Source organism: Phodopus roborovskii, unplaced genomic scaffold, assembly GCF_943737965.1.
Source record: "Phodopus roborovskii unplaced genomic scaffold, PHOROB, whole genome shotgun sequence".
Taxonomy (NCBI): domain Eukaryota; kingdom Metazoa; phylum Chordata; class Mammalia; order Rodentia; family Cricetidae; genus Phodopus; species Phodopus roborovskii.
In genome coordinates, this window is record NW_026126693.1 from 3923538 (window position 1) to 3950565 (window position 27028).

General features: G+C 38.6%; 1 protein-coding gene across 1 annotated transcript in view; it reads right to left on the minus strand.

Moving 5' to 3' along the window:
- Reln (reelin) overlaps window positions 1-27028 on the minus strand; it is a 420372-nt gene that overhangs the window by 99701 nt on the left and 293643 nt on the right. Inside the window, exons 21-25 of the mRNA XM_051174802.1 lie at window positions 15857-16049; window positions 15025-15137; window positions 9799-9936; window positions 8874-9060; window positions 2911-3116 (exon numbers count right to left, since the gene is read on the minus strand). Of these exons, the coding sequence (XP_051030759.1) occupies window positions 2911-3116; window positions 8874-9060; window positions 9799-9936; window positions 15025-15137; window positions 15857-16049 (837 nt within the window). The remainder of the gene's footprint in view (window positions 1-2910; window positions 3117-8873; window positions 9061-9798; window positions 9937-15024; window positions 15138-15856; window positions 16050-27028) is intronic.

Sequence of the window (27028 nt, forward strand, 5' to 3'; positions counted from 1 at the left end):
CTCAGTAGCTAAAGGTTGCTATTGCCAAGTCTGATGATATGTTTGATCTCCTGGACCCACATGGGAGGAGGGAACTAACTTTTACAATTGAACTGTGACTTCCAGTTGTTCACATGTATGCATACTAACAATGTAACAAAAGAGAAGAAATACAAAGGAAACCTGTTCTTCTATCATGTTACTATGGTAAAACAGTATCTTCTAAAGTTTCCAAGTAATCCTTACTCATGGTGAAATATATAAATTGTGAATTTAAGATAAAATATAATCATCAATAAATTATAAATTATATAAGGTTGGGCTCTATTAAAATTTTAATGTGTCTTATCAGTTTACAATATATTATATACACAACTATATATACTGTAGTTCCTTACATTTTAAAACAAATCCCAAGTTTGCAAAAATTATTGCAGACCATTTTAATGTTTATATAATTTTCATTCCATGGACACACCATTGCTTATTCCATATCTATGTATAATTTTTCATATTCTTTCTTACTATGCACAATTCTGTAATAAATTATATGCATAAGGCACTTTGCCTTTGCTTCTTGGTTTAGATAAGATTTTAGGTAAAATTCTTAGACATGAAACTACTGGGTCATATAAATTACTGATATTTAAGATTCCCACTTTCTAAAATCCTTCCTAGAATGGTGGTAACAGTTTCCAGATGCCATAAGAGAGTTTTACTAATCATTAGAGAAAGCTCTTCGTTAAAGGTGGTATGCAGTCTTTTTAAAACAGAAATTTTATGCAATGGAATCTTAATACTACCCATGCCTTAATGAATATCTATTTTTGTCTCCTCTGCTTATCTTTGTATTCATTTAAAGATGGGGTATTAGTGCTTAAAAGGTAACTTGTATAAACTGTTTATGGGGACAAGAATTCTTATTTCTTATATTTGTTGAAAATGTCTCGACATTACAATTACATATATACAAAAGTGGTTTTTATATTTGCATGTAGTAAATCTCTGGGTGAGCAGTTCTTTTCTTTGTTATTTTCCCATTGAGGTAGTATTCTGTTTAGCTGATTTCCCAAGAGTAAATGGTGAGCTGTTACTTACATGAAGAAATCCTAAGTCAGTTTCATAGCTTTTGATGATCTAAAGTGACAATCTAAACATTCCTTTCTCCAAGCGTCTTCTGCATCTAACATGACCTGATTATTAATTTAGCTCATTGATAGTTGACATGTTCTTTCTCACATTTAGATTCTTGTATGTGTCTGTATGTACTCATGTGTGTGCAGGTGCATACTTGTTGTGCATGTGCTTGTCAAGGACAGAGGATAACCTCAGCCATCTTTCTGCCTCAAAAACCAATGTGGAAGCCATCCATGTTGAGGCAAAGCCTCTCTCTGGAGTTGGAACTCACTGGTTTGATTAGTCTGGCCTGGCAGTGTCTTGTCTCTGCTTCCCCACTACACCTAGCTTTTTACATAAGTTCTGGGGGTCACACTCTGGCTGTCATGCTTACATAGCAAGCCCTTTACTGATTAAGCTATTTCCAGCACCCATACATAAGCTCTTACATACACTGAAGTCGATTTCTGGGTCATCTATTTGGCTTCATTGTTCGTTCAGTATCTTTTCCTTTTTGGCTCATTAATGTATGATATTTTAAATTTATTTTCTCCAAATTTAAGCTATTTTGTTAGCTTCTATTTCTGGACAAAGTCTAACACTAGGATGAATTAGACATAAATGAAAAGGTATCTTAATATAGTTATTTTCAGTTTTTCTCTTTATGGTTTCTATACTATTTCCCATTTTTTGTTGTCTTTTAACATCTGCAGGAAATTTTGCAGTTTTGTTATTTTCTTCACAGATATGTTCAGTATTGCCCATCAAAGCCACTTCTTATATCCTTATTTGTTTGTTGCCATAAACAGTCAGTCTTTCCTCATACCTTCTAGCTCAAAGTTTCTTAACCAGTTTAGTGTCATCTGAAATATGAATCTGGCCATTATTTTTAGCCTTCCATAAAATTTCCACAAATACAATATTTTTCTTTTTGTTTGTGCACACATGTGTGTCTCTGTGCTTTGGTGTGTATATCATGTATGTGCATGTCCATCTCTGTGCATTGGTGTGTGTATATCATGTATGTGTGCATGTGTGTCTGTGCTTTGATGTGTGTATGTCATGTGTGTATGCATGTGTGCCTTGTTCATTGGCATATGCACGTGCATCTCTGTGCATTGGTATGTGTATGTTGCATGCGTACAGGTGTATCTGTGCATTGATGTGTATATATCATGTATGTGTGCATGTGTGTCTGTGCATTGGTATATGTATGCCATGTGTGTACATGTGTGTCTCTGTGCATTGGTATGTGATCACTGACTGTGTATGTATGTGTGTGTGCATGTGGAGGGCAGAGGACAAGTTCCGGTGTTGGTTCTGGGTTACTTTCCAACTTTTGTTTGAGACAGGATCTTTTGCTAAACTGGAATTTAGCGGGATAGGCTGCCTGGTCACTGAACTCTAGGGCCTCCTGTCCTTCCCTTCCTTCTTGCTATTACTGGGGACACAAGCATCACTGCTTGGAGATGTTAATTGGATATGGTGGCACAAGCCAGGGGCCAAAGCACTTAGGAACTAAGACGGGAGTTCCCGAAACAATCAAGAGATCTTGTCTCAAAAACAAAATATCCTTTCTAAAAGTGGTTTTAGTGATTAGGGGAATTTTTGACTACAAGAATATTTGCAAAGGCAAGGGAACTACAGCACAGTTCTATACCCTTCACTTGTGTTTTTTGTTTAATGACTTAGATGAAAATTCAAATCTTTATGAGTTTACTGTTTTGGGAATAGTCACATTTTAGAGACATTTCGATAACAACTGAATATTTACTTCCCAGAAACACACTGGAAGGCCCACCAGTGGGGCATTACCTGGGTTTGCTGAAGTCAGAGAAGTACATCTCGGCCAGAAGGTGCCACTGGATGCCCCCATTGTTGCTGTACTGGAGGAGGACGCCCTCCTCCCTGCTGTCCGGCATGTTGCATGCAGCACTCTCTCCACCTATCTGGATGTAGAACTGGACAAAGTCCACCCAAGACGTGTCCAGATCCCAGCTCACCAGTTGTCTCTTCCCAGCCTTTCCAAAGGACAGAAAAACCTTAGTCAGTTATCTGGGAGCTCTGCCTTTTACAGCTGGGTTTCAAAGCCACATGAGCACCTTGCACTACGAGAGACAGTGTTGCTCCCAGTTAATACTGCGAAGAGTGAGCTACACTCTTCTGCTGTCTCTGCTGTGTTGTGGTTCCTGCCCCTGGACACATTTGCTCAATCTGTCTGTCACTGACACCCAGAGTCAGATGAGAGACTCATGAGAATTTGAGAATTTCCTACCATAACAAAAAGTACTAAAACTAGAGCAAAATTACTCAAAACACATTCAATTCTTGCTTTGGAAGCCTTCTAATGGCAGAGTAATGAAGAAGAAAGACCATAGACTCGATGCCTGTGTGTTTATGAGCACACATGTGCTTATGAATATAAAGGCCTGAAGCCAATCCTAGGTACCAGTACTCAGACATCATCATGTTTGTTTGTTGTTTGTTTAGTTTAAGGTAGGATCTCTCATTAGCTTGGAACTTGCCAACTAAGCTAGGCTGGTCAGTCAGTGAACTCCAAGGATATGCCTGTCTCTACTTTCCCAGTGCAGAGAGTACAAGTATATATCACTCTGTCTGCTCTTATTTTAATTAATTAATTTTATTATTATTATTATGTTTTGAAACAGAATCTCACTATGCAGAATTGGCTAGGGAGGTGTCATCTAAGTAAGCTTCTAAACCATTCAACACTCTCTTATGTCTTAAAGTGTTAAAAATTTCCTGAAATCCAGTAGCTCACTTCCTTCTCTTGCTGTCCCTGTATACTGAGAGGTGTCAGACATAGGTTGAAAAGAGGTTGTTATTCCTGTTCTGTGTAATGGCTTTAAGCTAAGATGGTACAAGAAGGTTGATCCTGAGAGTCTCCTGCCTAGCTAGGTTTTGCCAAAGTTAATCAGTAGACTTTTCTGGTCTCGGAGGGCATGTACGAGTTTGACTAGAGGTCAGAAGGAAACAGAGATGATATACATAGACTAGAGTGAAAACCCATCACCCTCACACTGAGCCCTAGTTTCATCTCCTGAGTTCACTGAGGGAGAATTCTGTCACAGGAATGGACAGGGGTGAATATCCGTAGAATAATTAAGAAAGTATGCTGCTATTGAGAGCTCTAAAGCCAATTAAGAGTCCAAAAGACACCAGGATGCCTGGCTGCAAATGACACCTGAAGCTGACTCCAATGTGGGGTTCATACTTTAAATCTTTTTGCTCCAGTATGTATTTGAGGGACTCTTACTGTATGTGCTTTGTCTTGTTTTAAACTGTTTGTTTGAAATGTAGTAAATGAGAAACATCTACTTCTTTCACACCCCAGGACCACCGCAAGCAGAGCGCTGTTTGGGAGAAAAACTCCAAGAGTTAGCAGGTTGATTTTAATCTAGCAAAAATCTATGAAAAGCACAGCATGTGGAAACAAGCCAGAAGGATAAGGCTCTAAGGTGAGAATTATACAAATCCAATTATCACAATTAGCTATTTGGAACAAGGGTCTGTTGTGAACCCACAGCGCACCAGGCTTGTTCTTCCAGGTGACGGGCTAGTCCATAGGGATTTGGAAGCCACTTTTGGAGGGCTTAGAAATGGTGGGATATATTACACAGTTTGGCACCAAAAGTGTGTTTTTATAGAGAAATAGCACACATCATTTCTTTTGTTCAGGGACCTGAAATGTTGAACATCGTTTAAAAAAAAAAAAATAAAGAGAAAAAAAAAGGTTCATGATAACTTTTTTTGGTCAGAATTTAGAATATGAAGAAATTATTGCTTTGAAGTTTGCTACTTTGCTGTGATCTATGTATTGATGCATTTATGTGTACACACGTGCACATGTGATGTGTGTCTGTCTACATGTATTGGAGTGACAAGCTAAATGAGTATGTTTCAATATTCCCAGACTGAGAAAATCCTGCAGTTGATTTTAAATACTGTGAGAAACACCTCAGACATTCTAGTATTTTCAGACCTCAGAGTCTGTATAGGAGGAATGGTTTGTAGGAAAAAAATAAATCAGAGGTTAAATGGCTTCCTACTTTAAGTGTTCAGCTAAAATAAATCAAATCTTATGTAAGAGGTAACAGAACTGTCAACAAAACCTCTAAAGAGCTGGGAATTTTCACCTTTGGCATCTCATTAGTTTTATTTATTTAAAATGTCACAAGAGACAAACTTCTATTATACTTACTGGAAAGTATAATTAGAATTTCTAATTTTTACTTAAATCAATTAATTCTATAATAACTGTGTTAACACAAAACACCATGAAAAGAAGCCACATACTTGTGGCAGGGACAATATGACAGTTGTGGCTGCAAACCAACTGAGCACTTGCTGAGTTGCCTTTAGTCACTTGGGCATTTAATAAGTTCAGACCTACTTGGTCCTTTAAGAATTTATTGATATGTACACCAGACCATGACATGTGTTTTGGAGCTCAGCTAGTGTGAGAAAAACAGGAAGAGTACAGTAGTCATATCAAGTCAGGGAGACTAAGAATACAGTGCCAGGGATAGTTTGCTATAGCTCCTGCAAGCTGCATGGAAACAGCAACCCGTCAGCAGCATGGCACAGCTTATGTGAACACACTGCAGGCAGAAGGCAGAGCAGTGGAGTGAGGGAGTCAGAGCAAACGCCATGGGAGTTTCCTAGCTGGAAAACAAATGCCAGAGAGGCAGGTAGGGGAGGCCGGTTGGAGAGTAGCCTGGAGGAATGCTTGTGGCTATCCAGGAAGGATGGAGGGTTTTAGAGGGCAAAAGGGAGGGAAGGAGGGAGGGAGGGCTTGGGGGGAGGGAGGGAGGGAGGGAGAGGGAACTGGGATCGACATGTAAAATAAAAAAAAAAAAAAAAAAATGCTTTGACTCCAAAATTTAAGTTGAAGAACAAGTTACTGGGGAAAAGTATTTCTATTTTTGTTTCCACAGAAAATGAAAAGATGTGGATTCCTTCCAGACTAATGTGGTTTGATCACACCAGACCGCCTGAAACAGAGTACAAGCTGATCCTACATTCCAAACAGCTGGACAAAACAGCCCTACAGACTACAGCTAGGATATCTGAATCTTCTTCGAATCCCCCAAGACAGCGCCCCTTACCAGCAGGAAGTAGTTTGGAAAGAACGACGCCCAAATTCCCAAATATTGTGTATAAATGTTTGTTTTCATTTAATTGGACTTTGTTATATAAAATTAAATAAAAAATACTCTATATGCATAAAAAAAAAAGAAGCATTAACTTAGGGGGGTGGGCATATGACCTAGAACTTTTCCTTTGACATCTACTTGTCATTCACAATGCTCTACAGTGGGGAATGCCCAACTGCTTGTTTCAAATTTCTGCCAAACTAATGAGCACACAGACTGGTTGCTGCAGTCAGGGCTCTCTGCACTACTCCTGCTTTCCCTTTGGAAGTAAGTGATGACTCCATTCCTCTGTGACAGACTGCCAACCTGGCACAGAGATAGGAAGGTAGTCTTTGAGTATGAGTAGTGGCTTTCCCTGAGACTGGGCCACTTAACTTCCTTATTTTGATTGCATGAACCCAATTTTCTACTCTTTTAGTTTAAGATAATTTCTTCCACTTAGAATTCTAATCAGATAGATGCTACTAGAGAAAAAAGGGGAAAAAAATAAAAGGCCCTGAGATATTTTTACAGAAGTCCAGAGGGGAAGGCTGGAGTGAGAGATGAAGGGGAATTTTTTACTTTTGAAATGATGAATTTTAAGTAGAAGGGCATATATGTAGAGAAATTCAATGATACAATTTTACAATTTACTCTCATAAAATAACAATGGTGACTAATGCTTACTGTACCCAACGTAACTCTTTGTTCTTTATCTGTGCTAGCTTACTTATTACTTCCAATATTCTGCTTCATAGACAAGAATACTGAAATACAGAGAAATAATTCCGCAAGGAGAACCAATACATGAGCTCTGGAATGCAGCATACCTGGACAGTCTGACTTTGGACAATTTTGAATTAAGTGCATGGAATACTGATCTATAGCCCAGGACGTTCTTATGTTTAAAATTTCCATGTTTGTATATGCACACACATTCACCAGTGAAAGATTTATAATTTTATTTTAAAATATGCTGACAGCAAGCATAACCTCCCATTCTGCACATCTGTGTTTCCACTGTGCATTGCTCACTGTGCATTGATTATTATCTCTAAAGACAGTGATGGCAGGGTTTTCAGGGTCAATGGCCAGGAAATGTTAGGGACCCATCCTGATTTCTGTCCTCCTTTGTCTTGTTTTCTTGAGGATTCTTTGTTTCACACCTGCTTCAAAATAAAACCTGAACCTATTTTTGCACTTGCAATAATTACCTTTTCTTGAATTTCTGCCAAAATAAATTCTGCAACACATCAGCCCCGTGGTATATCATCCACACCTGTCTACTTGCTATAGGATATAAATAAGCGAGACATTCCTAATTGTCTCAGAATTGGTGCCTGTAATCCCTTCTATAAAGAAATGGTATTGAGCATGACCCATCATAAAGACAGATGCTAATACTTATGGCTAGACATGTCACTCAGGTTAGAGCCTGCTCTATGTCTTTTCTGCCTTTACAGGAGATGAATCAGAGCAGAGTGGAAAAGAAGGGTCTGCCCTTCTGCATTGGAGGAGGGGAAGGAGCTTCCACTCTCATCCTCAACAAATCAATGTGGATTGGGGATGTTCAAAGAAAATTAGTTCTTGAAGTTCTGCCTGTGTCTGGCCTCTGAGTCCCTTGTTGATATTTACCAATTTGCCAATTTGTATGACTGACTGGGTGATACTACTAGGAAAGATGAGCATTTCAGGGACAAGTTTTATGAGGTATTCCACATAGCCTCTAGATCATAGATATAGATCATAGATCATAAATCATAGATCATAAAATCTACTGTCATTGCCAAACTAAGGCAGAATAGCCCCTGAGATGTTTGTTCAACACAGATAGAAGCTCAGCCATCCCCCTTCCTGAAAAACAGTTCTGTATATATTTCCTTCCTATCATCCCTCTTACTTCCTCCAACTACAGCCCTGAGGCTCAAAGGATGACACATTCAATAACCACAACTTTGTAGACTCTTCTACATGGTTGACACTCACAAACTCCATCTACATGACTCTAGTAAGTGGACTCCCTTATTGTCCCCACTTCATGGATGAGGAGGCAAAGTGAAAAGAGGATTAATATGCCTAAAGTCACATAGCTAGGAAGTGGCAGAATCAGACTGAATCCCATGTGTGGAATTGCCTCCCTAACCTCTCCCTGTCCCTCTCTCACCCTAGGCTTGCCCTCTCACAGAGTCTTAAAGGGCAGAGTGAGGACAGATTAAAAGCCTGCTCTAGTCAACATCCTTCAGGATGCAAACGCTGGAGCAATGGGATTTAAATGAAGTGCAAGAACCTTAGCAGACTGGGGCTGGGCATCACTCAGTGCAGGATGCTTGCCTACTATGTCAGAGCCCATCATTCAGTCTCCAGAACTCCACAGAACAGAACAAGATTAGTAGGAACTCTAAACTGGCTTAAACTGTGTTTGCAGTAACCCAAATCAACAATAAAGTGAGTTTCCCAATGCCATGAAGGGACAGGCACACGGCTAAGCCCCAGGCAAAAGCAAGGGCACAGGAATACTAAAACCATTTCATGTTTGTAATTCTGGAGTTCAGCACCCCTGTGAACAAGTCTCACGTTAAACCCGCCACTACTTTGAAGATTTATCCCAGCATCTGGGCATACCTTGTTGAAGTATAGAGAAGATCCAGAAGACACAACCCCACAGCCTTGCTCTGGCTTTACAATTTCTCCCCCAATAACTTCTTGCCAGTCAGATTCCCAACCATTTGGGTTCTCAAAATCTGACATAATTGTGGAAGGAAGTGCAGCTTCTGGGTGGCATTCGGTCCCTTGGTATCCCTGGTCACACCTACAAGAACAGTGTAAAATAACAAAGTCCTCTGCAACACAATGGCGGATATTCTTACATCTCATGTTCCCCCAGGTCTCACCCTTACACTAGATTTTACAATAGCACTAATGTGTATATGATATGGTACTATCTTCAGTTTTTAACATTCCTCAAAATGGGTAGAATCTTTAGTTACAGATACTATGTTAAAATTGTGGAATTTAAGATTAAGATATATTGAATGACACATGGGCATTATGTTTGTGCAAGAGAGACTGGGATCTTCTCACTGCTTAAAATGTCATATATGTAGGTTCATTTATTCAATTAACATGTTAGTCTCATGATGTTTATAGTCTGATTAAATCACATATCTTGGAGTCTTTTAGTTTCAAGTGTAGTCACTTTCTTCCATCCATACAGGTTGAGCTTTGGGTGAAGTGGTGTACAAGAGAGAGTTGCAATATTTGACTGAGCATGGTGAGGGGTGGACGGGAAATAACAGCAAGGTTTTCAAATTAATCCAGCAGGCCTTGTCTTGAGTTTAGATGTAGAGATTTACAATATATGTGGCTTTACATTAATGTAACTTATATCTCCTTTACATGTAAAATAAGAAAAGAAGGAGGCTCACTTTCTTTTGGCTATTTTGTTATTTATGATTCTTTGTACTGACTGGGAAAATAACTGCTGGAGTGAATCCACAGATACAAATCCTGAGACTTAGGAGTGGGTCTTACTCTCTGGAGCACATACCTGCACATGCCATGGTCACATGAGCCATGCCCATTGCACATGTTGGGGCACTGCTGCCCAATGTAAATGCTATCTAGAGCCCACTCATCCTGGGCTGTGTAATAGCTCTGACTCCAGCGGAAGCGAGTGGCACTGGACCTAGGAATAAAGCAGGCAATGACAGTTGACCTATGGTGTTTCTCACTAAGAATACCACCTTTCTGATAACAAACCCTCCAAAACTTCTATTTAAATTTCCACTCAATTATTTTGCAATTCAACATTTCTATTAGGAAAGAGAGTTGAAGACCTTGCCTATGTTACTCCTTAATCTTAATTTAGTAGAAGCATTTTAAATAAAAATAGATGCCCAGATTTTCTGTTGTTACTCAAAAATTTGATTCTAGAAATAAAGAAAGAACACTCAAAAGTAAAAGCTACCTACGAAATGAAACACATCTTTCACAGATGGGAATATGAAACATTTTACCCCAAGTAATACAGTTTCTCAGAACAAGCACACGAGTCATTATTGGAAGACTTCAATTTGGTTCAGAATATAAAACAAAAACTTTAGAGTGCAATTTTGGGGTGAGAAGACACACTGAAGAGTTCTATTTAGAAAGATTATCTAAATGTGAGGATATGCTTATTTCTGAAGCACAAACTTGCTTGAATTTCATGGGCCAGTTGGCCTTAGAGATGAATTATTAAACACAATATTGGGTCTTAGTTCATTGATGTCATAGTCTAAAGAAGGTATTTTGAGAATCACATAAAAAAGGCTCAAATTGGTGACTACTTGAAAACATTTTTTTTTTAATTGCAGAGAAAATTTCACCTGTAGGAATTTTCAGGTATCTGTGATGAATTCTTTTTAGTCAAAGTGCTAAAACAGTTATAATAACAGCAGCAGCAGCAACAAAGAATTCACAGAATTCTTTCTAGCTCTGTTGATGACAGCATCCCCTAGCACACTCTGTAGACATACTTATTCTGCCTCTGAATGATCAATAATAATTTGCACCAATTACACATATTAATCACACCATAAGTACACAGCACAATGCTAAAATTCAGACTAAGCTTTTATTTGTTTATTTTGTCAATGATCTGTTGCTAATAGCTTGTGTTTTCATCTGTACCAGGATAATTCCAGGATGTACTGAGGAACTCCAGTAGATGGGTTCATATCCGTACCTATCATGGGACATAAGCCTATGGTAGTAGGCTAATTTTTGTAACTAAGCAGCCATCCTGATTTTCATAGTTCTGTTACAAACTGGCTTTTAGAAAAAAACAACAATTGTAGATTCCATTAGAGTACTGTGGAGGTTTGAATAAGAATTGCTCCCATATGCACATATATTTGAATGCTTGGCCATTAGGAAGTGGTGCTACTTGAGAAGGAATAGAAAGTGTGGCCTTGTGTCATTGGGGATGGGCTTTGAGGTTCTCAGCTACTTCTTCAACATTGCTGTTTGCCACATTGCTTTCCACAATGATGGTAATGGGCTAAACCTCTGAATCTGTAAGCCAGCCCCAATTGAATGCTTTCTTCTATAAGTGTTGCTTGGTCTCATTCCAGCAATAGAACACTGACTAAGACAAACATAGTGCCCCATAGAATTGAACCAAATAAAACTCATGGGCCAATGTCATTGTGAAAAGGAGAGAAACTCTATTCTTTTTAAAATTGATTATAATCTGAGTCATGTCCAGCTGACTGGTCTGTGGTCTTCTGGAGATAGTTTGTACAGGGACAGAATAAAGTAGGTGCTCAAAAAACAGTATGCTAAAATTAGATAGGCTAGAAGAGGAGCCTGCTTCTAACTTCCAAAGGCAGTAGACTGAAGGCTGCATAGGAGTTGGGGATGAGAGTCCTTTGACTCTAGCTCTGAAGCCCAGTAGGTATGTAAGCTTCAGTGAGAAATCCAAGCTGTCAGAGGCTTTTAGTTCTTCATTGCTCAAATAAAGGGTTTGGACAAATTGATTAGTAGGCTCCCCTGAAGTCTCTGACTCTGAAGTGGTAGCTGATTATTCTCACAGTTACATGCATTTACAGTACTGATGAAAAATATTATTTTGAGGTTTTCTGTTTTCAGTACTAAAGTGGGGGGGGGGAAGGTGTTAAGAAACCCATCTTAGGTTTCCAGTTTATATTCTTATAGCCATAGGTACATCCTAAGGTCTTTCCCTAAGGAACTGATTCCTGTGCTCATGAACCCCTGAGGAGGTATATATTTACCATAGAAAGCTTAAGGTTATTTCACTTAAATATACTCCTCGTATTGGATATCAACTAAGAGAAAGAGATTGAATAGTGTATTCATTTTTAATGAGAAAAATTAAGTAGGGTGAGCCATCTCCAGCTGATGACATGAGGGAAGATAAGGCGTGATCATACTGATCTGCAGGTGCATCATTGCTCAGTGCTGCCCTCAACACAAATCCTTCATCTGCCAATCCATTCCACCACCTTTCTGCCTATCTGTCTGCCCACCCATCTGTCTGTCCATCCATCCATCCATCCATCCATCCATCCTTTACCCATCATCTTAGAAGAGATTATCCAATAATATTGACTTGCATTTAAAATCCAAACTTCAATCTCTATAGATTTTCAAAAGCAACAAAACTTGAGGTAATCCCCCTCCTTCCATTAACTTCAAGTATCCTGATATCCACTGATTTTTCCACACTTATTGTACCCTGAAGAAACAAGGTAAAGGAAGGCTGACTAAATTGTATTTTCCACCTTAAGAGTTCCTGTAATTACATTTGTCCAATTATTTTGAAACTCATTCAGTCACTAGGTGTTGACTTGTTTATGAAGTCAGCAACTGACAGATGTTTGGGTCTCATTAGGCCCTGTTCTTATGTAAATGTCCTTATGTAAATGTTCTTATGTAAAAAATGAAATTAATTTTCATTGGGTAACAAATGTTAGGTTTGTATAAAGTCTAATTTAACATATCTAGGATAATGCAAGAGTCATATTTGCTTCAGTGCACTACATTTATATTTGCATGCAGCACAACAATGATGTGGCCAGAGAAATAACACTACTTTAAACCAAATTGCCTCTTTCCCAAGTGGAATGCAATGGCAATAACCAGCTTAAAGCTTTTTCATGTAGAAATAATATTTAGATTAACTATGAGTCAAAGAGAATACTAAAATAAATACTATACTGGGTGTTTGTTTTTTAAAATAATATTTCATGTTTCCCTCTCAAGGAGTCTAAAGGAAACCGGGAAAGCAGAATTTGATTACAGAGTACATGCCCTTAAAGGCAGGCAACAAGAATCATATTTTCTTTTGTTTGTAAATAACATTTAAAAATTTTTATTTGGCATACAAAGTAAATTTCCTTATGACATTTTCATATACACATATCATTGCACTTTGCTTATTTTTGCCACCTTATACCCTCCCTTTTCTCCTTCTCCCTCCTGCCAGACCCCTTCCTGACCACAAATAGGTTCCCTCCTGCTTTCATGTCATATAGATCCATATGTGTCTTACAGTCCACCATCTCCTTAGCACACTGATGTACTTTGAATCAAAATTATATTTATTTTTCTAACACCTCATGAAGTCTTCCAGTATAGGGCACACACTCTAATGAATGTCCAGTGAATAAAGGTCACATAATTTCCCTTCAAGTGTCCAGGTAACACTGATGAAGAGCAGCTTTTTTTCTGACTCAGACCTAGAGAGATGGCTCAGAGGTTAAGAGCACTGGTTGCTCTTCCAGAGGACCTGGACATGATTCCCAGCACCCACTGTTGGTAACTCCAGATTCAGGAGATGTAGTGGCCTCTCAGGGCACCAGGCACACACACACACACACACACACACACACACACACACACACACACACACACACACACATACACACATCCCAAACACTCTCAAACACTCACATATATAAAAATTTAAAAAAAAATGGTTTAGAATGTTTCTAGGTATAAAAAGACATTGCTACAATACACTATAGATATTATCTTGGTTGTCATTTTGAAATTGGACCACATATGCAATGAATAAAATCATTTGATATTTTTCTTAATAATGAGAGAAATAAATTTAATTATGTAGCAATGAAGGTTCAAGGCCCTCAGGAGCTTGTACTCAGAGTGATCAGTGTTTCAATTGTTTGAGGTATTGTTTTACATATGCTTTCATTGAAATGCATGCTTGGAATATCACTGAAATTAAATAAAGACCTTGATTACATTCCCAGCAGTAGATACAAAAGAGTAGAATATTAAAGAACAAGTACTTATTATACAAAGCACCAATAGAATATCTTGGAAATGATTCACAGTGGGACAATAAAAAAAACCTGTGGAAATCAAATTTCAAGCATTTTATTCCAATTGACATAATGATGCACTCTAAAAAACAATCAAGAAGCCATTCTTACACAGTGCAGTCAGTCATTCAGTCTTCAACAGAAGTTATAAATCAATTCTGAAAGTTCAGGGTGCTGAAGAACCTTAAAGATAAATGAATTAAAATGGCCCACACATTCACAGGGCTGTGCCTTGAAGAGGTGGGTAGTGACAGTAAGTATCATGCAACTGATTGATCACTGGTGGAGCTATATAGAGAATCAGACCCAGTGTGCAGTCCAAGGCTTTTCCTGTAGATGCTGATGCTGGTGAAAGGCTTTAAACATTACCCATAGCACTGAGTGGACAAAAGGCACATTAGACTAAGATGAAAAAAAAAGTAATGTCTGTAAAAAACTATTATGACTTTTTTTTCTCTCTTCTGGATAGTTCTTTCTGCCTTGTTTATGGAGACCTCTTCTTCCCAAGGGATGATTTCTATTGTTACTAAAAAGTATGACTAGAAAAACAATGTGTTTTAACCTTTTGATATAAGAAATTGGGCCTTGCAATGAGAAAATAAATTTGCAATCCAAACTACTTGGATGTCTAGATTCCTTATATCATTTCATTTTGAATGTTAAACATAAAGAAGTTGGTTCACTGAACTTTTCCACAAAAAGCAAAATTTTGAGGCAAGAAGAGAGGTCAGGACCACTGGGAAAAACAATTTTTCATACACACTTCTCATTAACCCCATTTTCCAAAGCCTGAGTATAAAAGCAAGATTGGGCTCCAAATGGAGAGAAAATAATCTTACTATTCTGCTGAGCTTATCTTCACTCTCAAGTCATGACAACAGGGCAAAAATGGAAGGGGCAGCCACATTTAGGACATCAGTGCTCACCAGGTTTTCTGGGGAAGAAGGACAATGACTCTCCTCCATTGTGTAAACTCACTGGCATGGTAAATGCTGGCAGATGTAAATTCCTGGCAACTTGGCATACTGGGAAGGCATTCCTGAAAGAGAGGCAGAAGTTAAGCTCAACTTCCCTTTGGCTACTAGAGATGCTGCATCTCCTATTACAAGAAAAAAAAAAAAAAAAAAAAAAAAACCTCAGAGAAAGCTAAAGCCACAATCATAGTTGTTGGTATTAGGGACCAAATCCATGACTTTTTCTTCTGTGATGTTAATAGCATTTCAGAAATAATTACAATTTAGATATAATCATATCAAATATCAATGAAATATCTTTCAGTTCTCACCACAAATAGAAATGGATGAGGATTAATTTTGATCTATTATTATTAGCATTTATAAAACATCCTGTGTTATAATATTTTTGCATTTATGGCACTATCATATTTTTTGGATGTGTGTGTTATACGTAAATTTATTACAAAATTTAGGTTGTAGCTTGTAATTGTTTTTTGCCTCGTCTACTCATGGTTGGGAAAAGAAGAGATTGAAGCATGGCATGGGGAAGAAGAGTCATGTTTTCAGAGGAGGAGAGCTAGAGAAATAATACTCAAAACACTATCCAAGAGTATCCAATCTTGGGCTATGCTTATTTCTTTCATTTCCCATTGCTCTTTGATATCTGATACTTGGTGGGGGGCATGGAGGCTTCTCTTTGTGACAATTCTAACTTGATGTCGATTTCAGGTTGTAATATTGGTTTTTTTTCTCAACTAAAGAGAGAAGATAGCAATTATGAGCATTAGAGAAATTCACGTACTTCTTGTACAAGATGCCATGTAAGGCCATGGTTGGCTGAGTACTCCAGCTTCACCTGGTTGTCCATGTGAGGAGTGTACTTCTGGCCACATCCCATGACCAGGCTGAACTGAATCATATAGGATGCTCCAATCTGCATGGACTGTGTTTCTACATAGCGCATGCTTGAGGCAAGTTTAGAATCTCCAGTAAAACTGAAAGAAATGAGGTAGAAATCAGATACCTCTACAGAGTGATAGATCAGAGAAGGACTAAGTTGCCATTCTGTATGCCCAAACTCATTTACTTATTTAAGCTTTACCAGGTTGTAGAAGACATTTCAGTAAGTCTAACAAATTCAATTTAAAACAAAGACAATCCTTAAAAATGTTAATACATACAGTTTGCTAGATGTATCTGAAATTGAGGACTCATATATTACTCATTAATTTAGGCAAATGGAATCTATCTCAATGAAATAATTCTAAATGCAAAGACAACTTTATAAAAACATGGTGAATATTACTTATAGTACTAGTTGATAACAATCTCAGAGCCTAATTAGAGGGAAATGGGAAAGTTTAAGTAACTTGGAATAGATAGCACTTGTCAGAACACCATCTATATTTTAGATATTGATAAAGATGATACAAATATATTAAAATGCATATGATGATCATGGTTTAATACTATCCACAAAATACCATATACAGGCATTGACTAGAATGTTTGTGGTGATGGAAAATTTGACAATTTACTAAGTTTTTGTTTTGCTAACTTTCAAAATATTTTTAATGCTCATAAATCCAAATACTGAAAATGTACACGTTTTTAATCTTTGTGTCCAAAGTCAGTTAAATTATCACTTTGGTCCTCAGGTGAGAGCACTCTGTAACTCTAGTGGCAAGAAGCTTGGAAGCAAACAAAAGTGTTTCCATTTTTAGAAAATAAAGCCCTCAAGGGATTTGTAATCCAGGATTAAATTATGGACACTTTTGCACTTCAGTTTCATGGGTCAGTGTAAGTTATGCTAAGTGTTGACTGCACTCAGATTACCCACTAGCACACTGTGTCTTCCATTCAGAAGCAGCCCCAGTACCATTCAACAATCCTCTCAAGTAGTGACAGGCATAGTTGATGTGTTCAAAAGCACCAATGTAAAGTTCTGTGGAATATCTGATTCATTTAAAATACTCTACTAATGATCTTTTGTGGAATCCAAGAACATGGAGTAACTGTTGTGAGTTGATCCTATTAGAGACTAAAATGCTATTAAAAATGGGGGTCCTAGGGCAATCACTTAGGGCAAGGTACTTGCTGTACAAGTTTTGAGGACCTAAGTGTGACCTCCAGCACCCATGTATGAAGCAGGTGTGGTGGTATGCAGCGGAAGTGGGGATAGACAGGTCTCAGGTTCCTTGGCTAGTCATCCTAGCCTAATCAGTGGACCTCAGAGGGACCTAAATTTAAATTTAAAAAAATTAATAAAAAAGATTTTCCAACTTATTTTTTTTCCTGTGAAAATTAAGTATTGTTTTTAGCTTTACCAGTTGTTTTTGTATTAGCATTAAGGTTGGAGGTTATTTATTTAAATTGTTTTTATGTTAAAAAGATACCTTGTCTCCTGGACCTCCTCAGAGAAAACCCATGTGCAATGCCACACAGGACCCCAAGGGTCTACAGGTGACAGCCTCCGAACCTCACTTCTGCTATGTGCAGTCACACATCTCAGGACCCCATCATTTCATTTCTGAGAGCAGTCCAGACCATTTTCATAATCTTCCTTTCTGAGAAGGTTCAGTGTCTTCATTTCATGCACAAACAGGAGGAAATGTTGCGATTTACAATCCGTCTGTATCCCCCCTTTCTATTGTTACAAAGGTAACCATGGACTTGGCTTAGCCTAGAGTAAAACACACCTGGCAGCGATTTCAAAGTTGCTAAGATACCAAGAAAGAAACAAACTAAAAAGTATATAATTAAGCATTGACTACAAAATTCTTGCTTAATAGCTACATCTATCAGCTGTTAAATAGGTGTTCTGAGTTGCTTGTGGCAGATCTATGAGGGTGGGTGGGTGCAGCTGCCAGTAGGTCTCCCTTTTCTGTCACACCTTTCAGCGATGGTCACATTGTGTGCACCGCTGTGTCCTCAGCAGTTAGATGCAAATAGAAGGTTTTAGGGTGGATTTACTTATTTGGCTTTCAAGTTTTTTTTTAATTAAAACTAAGTTTTCCTATAATATATTCTGCTCACATTTTTCCCTTCTTCAACTCCTTCCAGAGATGAAATTGGCTGTCATATCCTTTGCCTGTTGCTGTTACAGACTTCCTCTCAGGCAGCTCTCTTCTGGTGGGAACCATGGAGTCCTTCCTGCTAGGACTGTACCACACAGAGGTAGAGGGTGCCCAAACTCTGGCAGCCTTGTGCACTGCACATGCTCCCCAGTCTAGGCTGGCTATCCTAGGACTGCTCCTTGTCCTTTTAGACAAATCAGTGTCTTCCTTTTGTTTATTCAAGACAGGGTTTCTCCATATTGTTTTGGATCCTTTCCTGGAACTACTCTGTAGACCAGGCTGGCCTCGAACTCACAGAGATCTGCCTGCCTCTACCTCCCCAGTGCTAGGATTAAAGGTATGTACCATCAATATCCATCCAGAATTCATTTCTAACCTACACACTTGCCATACTTCACAACACTGAATGATATCTATCCTGATGCCTCAATTACAAACAACAGAAAAAAAGTACAGATATGGACATTTTAAATGCTAGCCCATTTACAGTCATGTGACTATTTCTGACTCATGCAAAATCAGTGGAAAGCTAGTGTACATGTTTGCTGTTCCCTCACCAGTGTTCTTATTCAGCTGGGGTGGGGAATAAGAGAATTTGATGGGTTGAGTTCTTTAATTTACAGAATAGCTCCTTTTTTGCTGTATGCCACAATAAAGATTTGTTTGTAAGTGCAAAACTGAACTGCTTCTGTTGCAAGCACTGAAATGTAAAGACCATTTCAGCATTTTTGGGAGAAATTCTGGAGACAGAATGCACTGGGAGTCAGGATGCTTGGCTTCATTCATTATGTTGCAATGGTGTCTCAAATTAAACACCCTTTCAAAAGTGACTGCATCTACTTAGAAGATTTAATGAGAGACTGGGGATATCTCCAGTTACCTCTCTGCATTTCCACACCCAGGAAGACTTGCAGGTCTCTGTAACACTTGTCACGTGGATAATGACTCACCACAGGTCAACACTTTCTTTATGGTGGAGGTCCACTTCCTCTCCCTACCTTGTCTCTTGTGGATAGCTGGGGACTGTCTTCAGGATCAGACTGGAAGACTTTTCCATATGGGAGGAAGAAGTTCAAATCTCACTCAACTAAACAGCCCCTAAAGATGCACAGGTGTTCTGAAAGCTCACAAAAGCAATCTGTGTGGGACGCTTTGGGTTTCTAAGATCTAGTTGATCTCATTTGACCTTTGAGTCAAAACCATCTGGGAATCTTAACTGGGAAGAACTAAGGTCAAGTTGTCCAGGGTTACACAGTTGATAAGAAGCTAGCAGAAGTCCTGTAGAAGCCCATCTACTCTAAGCCCTTTCCACCATGTCATGCCTGTGTGGGAATGAGGATTTCATCTTTGGGAACAGGAAATCTTTATAAAACTACAGTTTTATAAAGTGTTTTGGTGAGTTTTGGTTTATTTTCAGAGTGTGTTTTCTATCTCTTGGAGGGGTGGGAGATCTGAAATGTAGATGCATCAGCCAAAGTAAGGAAGAAACATATTTCTGCTGAGCAGCCAAGGCACCCAAGGACTGAGCCGCTGAGGACAATGTTTTGTTTACAAAGTCAATAAGGTTGATCTCCCATTACTATATCATGAAGAAAATTGACAACATTATTTTAATTTCTTAGACACATAGGCAATACTCTTTTTTTTTCTCAAGGGTTTCACAGGAAGGAATAGCTCTGAAGAATTCTCTTGAAGAGAAATGAGAAAGTACCACATGCTCTCCTTTTTCTTTCCTTTTCTTCTTTTCTTTTCTTTATTCTTTTTTTGATTCATGTCATACATTTCAGTCCTGGGTACTACCCATGCTTTTGGTTCTGTTCTTATAATCAGCAAAGAGATGTTTATTTGATATGTCAGAAAACCTTGTTGGTACTGTAGGATTAAAAGTGGCATTTGATCTCTCATGTCATTTGTACATTATCACAAAGCAGATGTATTCATGTTGTTTTAGTGTCTGCAAATCTGTGGTGTGGAAGTGACCAGGGTTTACATTTTGACATACATATTTCCAGATATTTTTGCCTTAGACTTACACAAACATTCATGCACTTAGTTTTGATACATTTGGCTTTTCCTTTTTACAATGATGTTATTATCCTATATTGAAAAACACAGCAAGGCATTGTCAGTGAAGACAGCCAGCATCTATGTATGGAATTTTGGGGAAGTCCTTCCATTTCTACCATTATAACCAATACTTATTTTGTATGCATTTGTGTGGGTCTTTGTGTACTTGTCCATAGTTCCCCAGGATAAATTCCTAGAATTAGAATCTTGAAATTCGCAGGCAAGTGGATGGCACTTGAAGAAACCATCCTGAATGAGGTAACCCAGTCACAAAAAGAGGAAGACAGTATGTACTCACTCATATATGGATTTTAGACCTATATCAAAGGATCACCAGCCTATAATTCACACCACCAGAGGAACTAGGATACAAGGTGTATTCTAAGAGATTCATATAAAGTCCCTCACAGAACTGGGAAGGGACAAGTCCCCCAGAGCTCAGGGGAAGTGTGGGGGGCAGTGAATGGAGAGAGAAGTAGGAGAAAACGAGGGGGAGGAAAGGAAAACATGTGCGACCAGGAAGATTGAGCCTGGTTAGGAATAGAAGACAGGAAAGAGAGAGAGAGACAGAGACAGAGAGAGAGAGAGAACATAAAAGAGGAAGCCAATATTGGTTTGAAGATAAAATTGAACACAAAGAAAGGTCGAGAGAACTACAAGACTGCTCCCAACTAACAATTTGAGCTTCCGTGGAAAGGCTATCATAAATGCCGTTCCCGGAGAGTGAGATCAACAACTAACTTATCCATGGAGCCCTCAACTAATGCCTGTTGGAAACAGGATCAAACACCCATACATAAACACTGAGTCGAACTAGAACCCAGATGCAGATGGAGAGGGCAAGACCATGTGGCAGAAACACATACAGACAGCTTACCTGAACAAGGAGGATCTAACGGCCACTAGACTGATAGCTGGGAAGCCAGCATGGGACTGACTCAGGCCCCCCTGAATATGGGTCTCAGCCAGAAGGACTGAGCAGTCTAAGGGACCTCAGACAGTGGAGCCAGATTGTATCCCTGGTGCCCAAAAGGACTTTGCGAACACATCCCCCATGGAGGGATAACTGCCTTAACCTAGAGACAGGAGAGAAGCCCTGGTCCCTACTTTACATGACCTGTCAGATCTACATGACCCCAACTGGATGGCATTCCCTACATATGGAATTGGGGTGGGGGGATGGGAGGGGAGGGTGGTTGAGAGGGCAGAGAGGGTAAAAGGGAGGGAAGGAGGGAGGGAAGGAGAGAGAGGGAACTGGGATCAACATGTAAAATAATAAATTAAATTAAAAAAATGCTTTGACTCCAAAATTTAAGTTGAAGGACAAGTTACTGGGGAAAAGGATTTCTATTTTTGTTTCCACAGAAAATGAAAAGATGTGGATTCCTTCCAGACTAATGTGGTTTGATCAAGCCAGACCACCTGAAACAGAGTACCAGGTGATCCTATATTCAAAACAGCTGGACAAAGCAGCCTTACAGACTACAGCCAGGATTTCTGAATCTTCTTCGAATTCCCCATGACAGCGCCCCTTATCAGCAGGAAGTAGTTTGGAAAGAACAACGCCCAAATTCCCAAATATTGTCTATAAATGTTTGTTTTCATTTAAATGGACTTTGTTATATAAAATAAATAAAAAAATAAAATAAAAAGAATCTTTTACTAAAGCAATTGAAACTTCCAGGCTGTCCTCTATTAGTAATGACTGGTGGCAATTGTGCCATCATAGGACTGACAATAGTTTTCATCATAACTACTTTATATCTATTGTCTGTTTGTAGTTTTCATTAGTAGGGACAATAAAAATTATCTGTATTTTTTTGTAGGGGGCACAGTAGTTTTTGTGTACTTTGCTATGTTTCAGAAGCAGGGTTACACCTTTCCTTGTTTATTTACAAGAGTTCCGAACAAACTGAGGATGTATGATATGCTAACATATATTGCTGTTATGGTACAGATATGTTAGCTCCTACCACACACTGAGGATGTATGGTATGACAGATATGTTAGCAGTACTGCTCTGCTTCTAGGTTGCTATTATTAGTTTTAATGTGCAGCTCTAAACACATATTTTAAGCAGCAGATCTTTTAATCCTATGGTCCCTGCTTCTTGTGTCATGTATTACTGGTGTCTGTTGAAATTGCCTCTGATCCCAATTCATAATCATCTTTTACAAATGCCCAATGAGCACTTGAAACAGGCACACTTTTTATTTGTAGAATTTTCAAAACTTTCCCTGTTCATTACCTCTTTATATTTTATCTAGGTCCTCATCTACATTTTGTGTGTGTGTGTGTGTGTGTGTGTGTGTGTGTGAGAGAGAGAGAGAGAGAGAGAGAGAGAGACTTTGAGTAAGAAAGCAAAGCATTGGCATTAAAACCACACTGAAATGTGGAAATGATGAATTCCCTTTGTAATTCTGAGAAGTTTTGTATTATGCCCATCTCTCTGTGGTCCGTGCTGTGTGGTGACCTTTCTGTCTTTATTTTTTTGTGGGTTCCCCCTTCCCACCAAGGTGCCTGTTACTGTCTCAGGCCTCTATGGAGACCGTGGCATAAAGGTTGTGAAGGTTCTGCTCTCTCAGCTCTAATCAACACATCATTTCCTTGAGAAGTTCACAGTTCACTTGTGTTTAAGGCACCAAATGTGGTACAGCATCTTCTGCTGTTACTTAAAACATCAGTGTTAAACATGTTGGCTGAAGATGCCAGATTCATACAGTTAACTGGTTTGTTAATTCTTCTGGTTTCTTCACTATAGTCACTCAACCAGGGTTGCTATCTAAGCTGGATATTTCTGAATATCATATTCTTTTTTGACATTTTAAAAAGCTGATTTCATTAGAGCAAACCCAGAATTTCTTCACAAGATGCATTTTGTCACATATTTATTCAGTGGGCTGTTTGTGAAGTCTGTGGGTTTCTAAGTGGCTAACGCCCCCTCCTTGTTTGTCTAGTTGCGATTTCAGGGTTATGTTGGCAATTAAAACTATTTTGGTGTGCATGTGTTCTTAGCACCTGCTTCAGGCTGCTTTCAGTTTTTTTGTCCCTACCACCTGCTTTCTTTTCTTACCTTTACTATTACAAAATGAAGTAAATGAAATTTCTATTCTGAAGTTTCTTCATTCCTATGATCACTTTCTCAGGGTAGAAATTTCTATATAGTTCTTCTTGAAGTCAGGAACAGAATGTTACACTATGCTAGAATACTCTTTGGACATGAAAAAAGCATAGCTCAACCTACTTGGCTGCTCTTTTTGATGGAGAAGGACTTCTCTTTGAAAAAAAATCTGAGCATAAAATTTAGCAGTCACCCCTTCCCCCCTGGAAGGACTGGGTAGCCTCAGATTACAGAGAGGATGGGACACCAGGCAAGGTTATCAGTCAGTGGCTATGGTCACTTGAACACTGTTTATAACCAGGTTATATGAACAGCAGACATTAAGGATGTACAGGTAAGGGCAGACTGACTGTAGCCACAAAAAGAGGCTCTTGTCCCATTGGCAGCCCACTCACCCTCCCAGTCCTGAGGACAATCCACCCAAATACCAAACTTCTATCTAGATGCCAGAAGATAATATCAGCCACTTTAAAAGCTACAAACACTTGTTAGTATAAAATGGTTTTGAGGTCTAGTCAAGTTTTATCTGTGAGACTGTGAGGTTTGCTTTTTTTTTTTTTCTTTTTTTGCACATCTCATTGCATTTTCTAAAGGAATTGTTCAGCAATTGGATTGTCTGAGGGACAGAGGGCAGGTAGTTCCTTCTAACCCTCAATGAATCTGTTTGTGTGTGTATATGTGTGTGTATGTGTGTATGAGAGAGAGAGACAGTGAGTATGACTGTGTATGTATGAGTGTGTGAGAGAATGTATGCATGTGTGTGAGAGAGTATGTTTGTGTGTATGAGTATGTGTGTGAGAGAGTATGTTTGTGTGTATGAGTATGTGTGTGAGAGAGTATGTTTGTGTGTATGAGTATGTGTGTGTATGAGTGAGTGCGAGAGAATGTGTGTGTATGAGTTGTATGTGTGTGTGAGAGAGTATGTGTTTGTATGAGTGTGTGAGACTGTATGTGTGTGAATGTGAGTATGTATGTGTGTGTATGTGTATGTATGAGTGTGTATGAGTGTATGAGTGTGTGATGAGTTTGAGTGTGTGTATGTGTGTGAGTATGTGTGAGTGTGTGTGCATGTATGAGTGTGAGTGTATGCATGAGTGTTTGTGAGTCTGAGTATGTTTGAGTGTGTGTATGTGTGAGTGTGTGTGACTGTAAATGAGTGTGTATGTGTGTATGTGTGAGTGTGTGTGAGATTTGAGTGAGTGTGTATGTGTGTGTAAGTGTGTGTGTAAAGAACTTTTAGTTGCAAAGTGTCTTCAGATTTATTTTTATAGTTTTGCTTTTGATTTTCTTTGGCTACAGGCAATTTAGTAGACAATTTGCTATAATTTCTCAGTATATTCAGGAATCCATCCTGTAATATTATTTCCAGTATCACAAAATTTTATTAAGTTTAGAAATTAATGAAGTTGGCATAATGTGTTTATAGAGGTTTTGTTTTTGAAATTTTCTTGCCTGGTTTTAGAGGTGATAGATATTTTGCCAGATGGACAAAGCTTGGTGGCCTGGCCGTGGGGCCAAACTGGGCCATGCAGTTGTGCTGAGGGAGGAAAGAGCTTGGCCTACTGAAGAAACATTGGACTGACTGACAGGCAGCGAGCAGAGCTGGAGGCTGCACAACCTGACCAGCCACATGACCCAGGGTCTACCGAGGCATGTTGTAAACCACTGTGCACAGAAAAAAATTATATCCGCTTCCTGGATTTCCATTTCCACATAAGCACAGGCATAAGCACAGACCCAATTCATCAAATGTAAAGTTTTTTCAACCATTATTTTGGTTTGGTTAACTTTTTGAGTGGAAATCATCCTCAGATTCTCAGTACAAAAGAAGAGATTTAGGACAATCTCAGTTTGGAGAAATGAATGATCTCAAAACAATCAATCCTGTTGAAACCAGCGGGGCCTGAATCTTGGGACATAGCCGCATGTGTGCTCCCAGGCAGACCCTGATCATCCACATGTACTCCACTGTACTCCACCACACACATGCAGATGGCGCTGGTAATCTCCTGGTTGAACTCCATTGTATTTCCTGTCATCTCTGATGACCACTTCCACATCTCAGCCACCATTACTTAGCGGACTAAGTAAGACCAGGATTCACCTCTGCTCCAAACTACTTGCTGGGTTTTGATAGCATCTGGGCAACCTCAGTACAACTAAGCTCCTTGCTTGTCCCATAGTCTTTCTTTATGAGTCCCTCTGCTTCCAGATTCTTGCCATCTGGTCTCTTGCACTACTCTGGACACTATGCTTCCCCAGAGGGCTCTCCTCACTGTCCTCAAGAGCCCCACTTTCCTCTCTTGTGACCCAGAACTCTTCTCCCTCTCCTTCTCAGCCTTATCACCGAGAGCAGTCTCACTTGTTCTCTGTGGCCATTTCCCCCAGAACAGAAGCTGCACAAGCAAAGCTCTTTTTTTTTATCTAGCTTCATCATTAAAGCTGACTACTACACTTTGGTAGTAACAGTGCCATGATGACATCAATAAACAGTTCAACGTTCAAAATTGGTCTATAAACAAATAGAAATATGTAATGAAATACGTAAATAGGATGCAGTTTAGAGAGTCACCTATAAATATATTAGGGTCATACTTTTTTATATTAACAATTTCTAGAAGCACTTAAAGTCTGATGTACCAAGAATATTTTTCATTGCTGTTGAGATTAACAGGAAGCAACTTTCAGTGTATTTAGTTTGTCTATCCAGTTCCCAGAATCAACTTTTACTATGAAGCAGCAGTTCACACAGTTCTCTGGAGCTGCTTCATCCTGGCTGTTTTCCTTCATCAGTAGTTTTAGCTGATTCAATGTCCTTTTTAAAAGACTTGCTTAAATATTCCAAATTTTTAGTTAAATATTTAATTAAATAAATGTTTAATTAAAGAAAAATCCTAAAGAATTTCACTTGACTATTATTCTCATTCTATTGATCAGTTAATTTACAAAGAACTCTCAGTAATAACTGTATAACTTACATATAATAATTTATAATAATAATTTCTTATAACCTAAGGAATTAGGGGTGCCTAAAGTTTCATCTAAGTACCAATGCTTGCCAACAACACATCCCTACATTAACGTCAGGCCACCTCTTTGACAAGTTTTATATAGACCAATGGAATAAAGGAATGAAAATCTATCTATGGAAAAGACTCAAGTTTCACTAAACACATTTTAAAAATAATGAAAATGTTTTTTTCATCTTCTCTTTTACTTTCATGCCAAATTTTTAAAAATTTCCTCTTTCTAAAATATAAACCTAACATGAAAAGAGCTCATGACTCATATAAAAAAGAGCTTCTAAAAATAAATACAATTAGTCACAATGAAGAACGAGTGCACTTGGATCTCTAAAGCCAACAAAGCATGTAAGTGTCTCTTTCAACATTTCTGGAAGACAATATAGTCTTAATTCTTCTTTTAATTAAATATACTTTTATTTAAGTACCATTAGTGGTAGATTTTCTTATCTCATGTTAACTTTTGCTTTAATTATTTTCAGTCACAGTACTTTCTTCATTTTTGAATTGCAGGTGCCTTGTTTTCAGTTACGGTAAGGCAAGTCTGGGTTTTTGATAACCTAACCACTTAGCACTTGATAACATACATGGCACTCTTACAACCATGTCACCAGTGAGAGAAATAATTGATATAACAATACTGAGAACAGTAATTATGGTTACTAACTTCTCCCCTTTCAGACCTA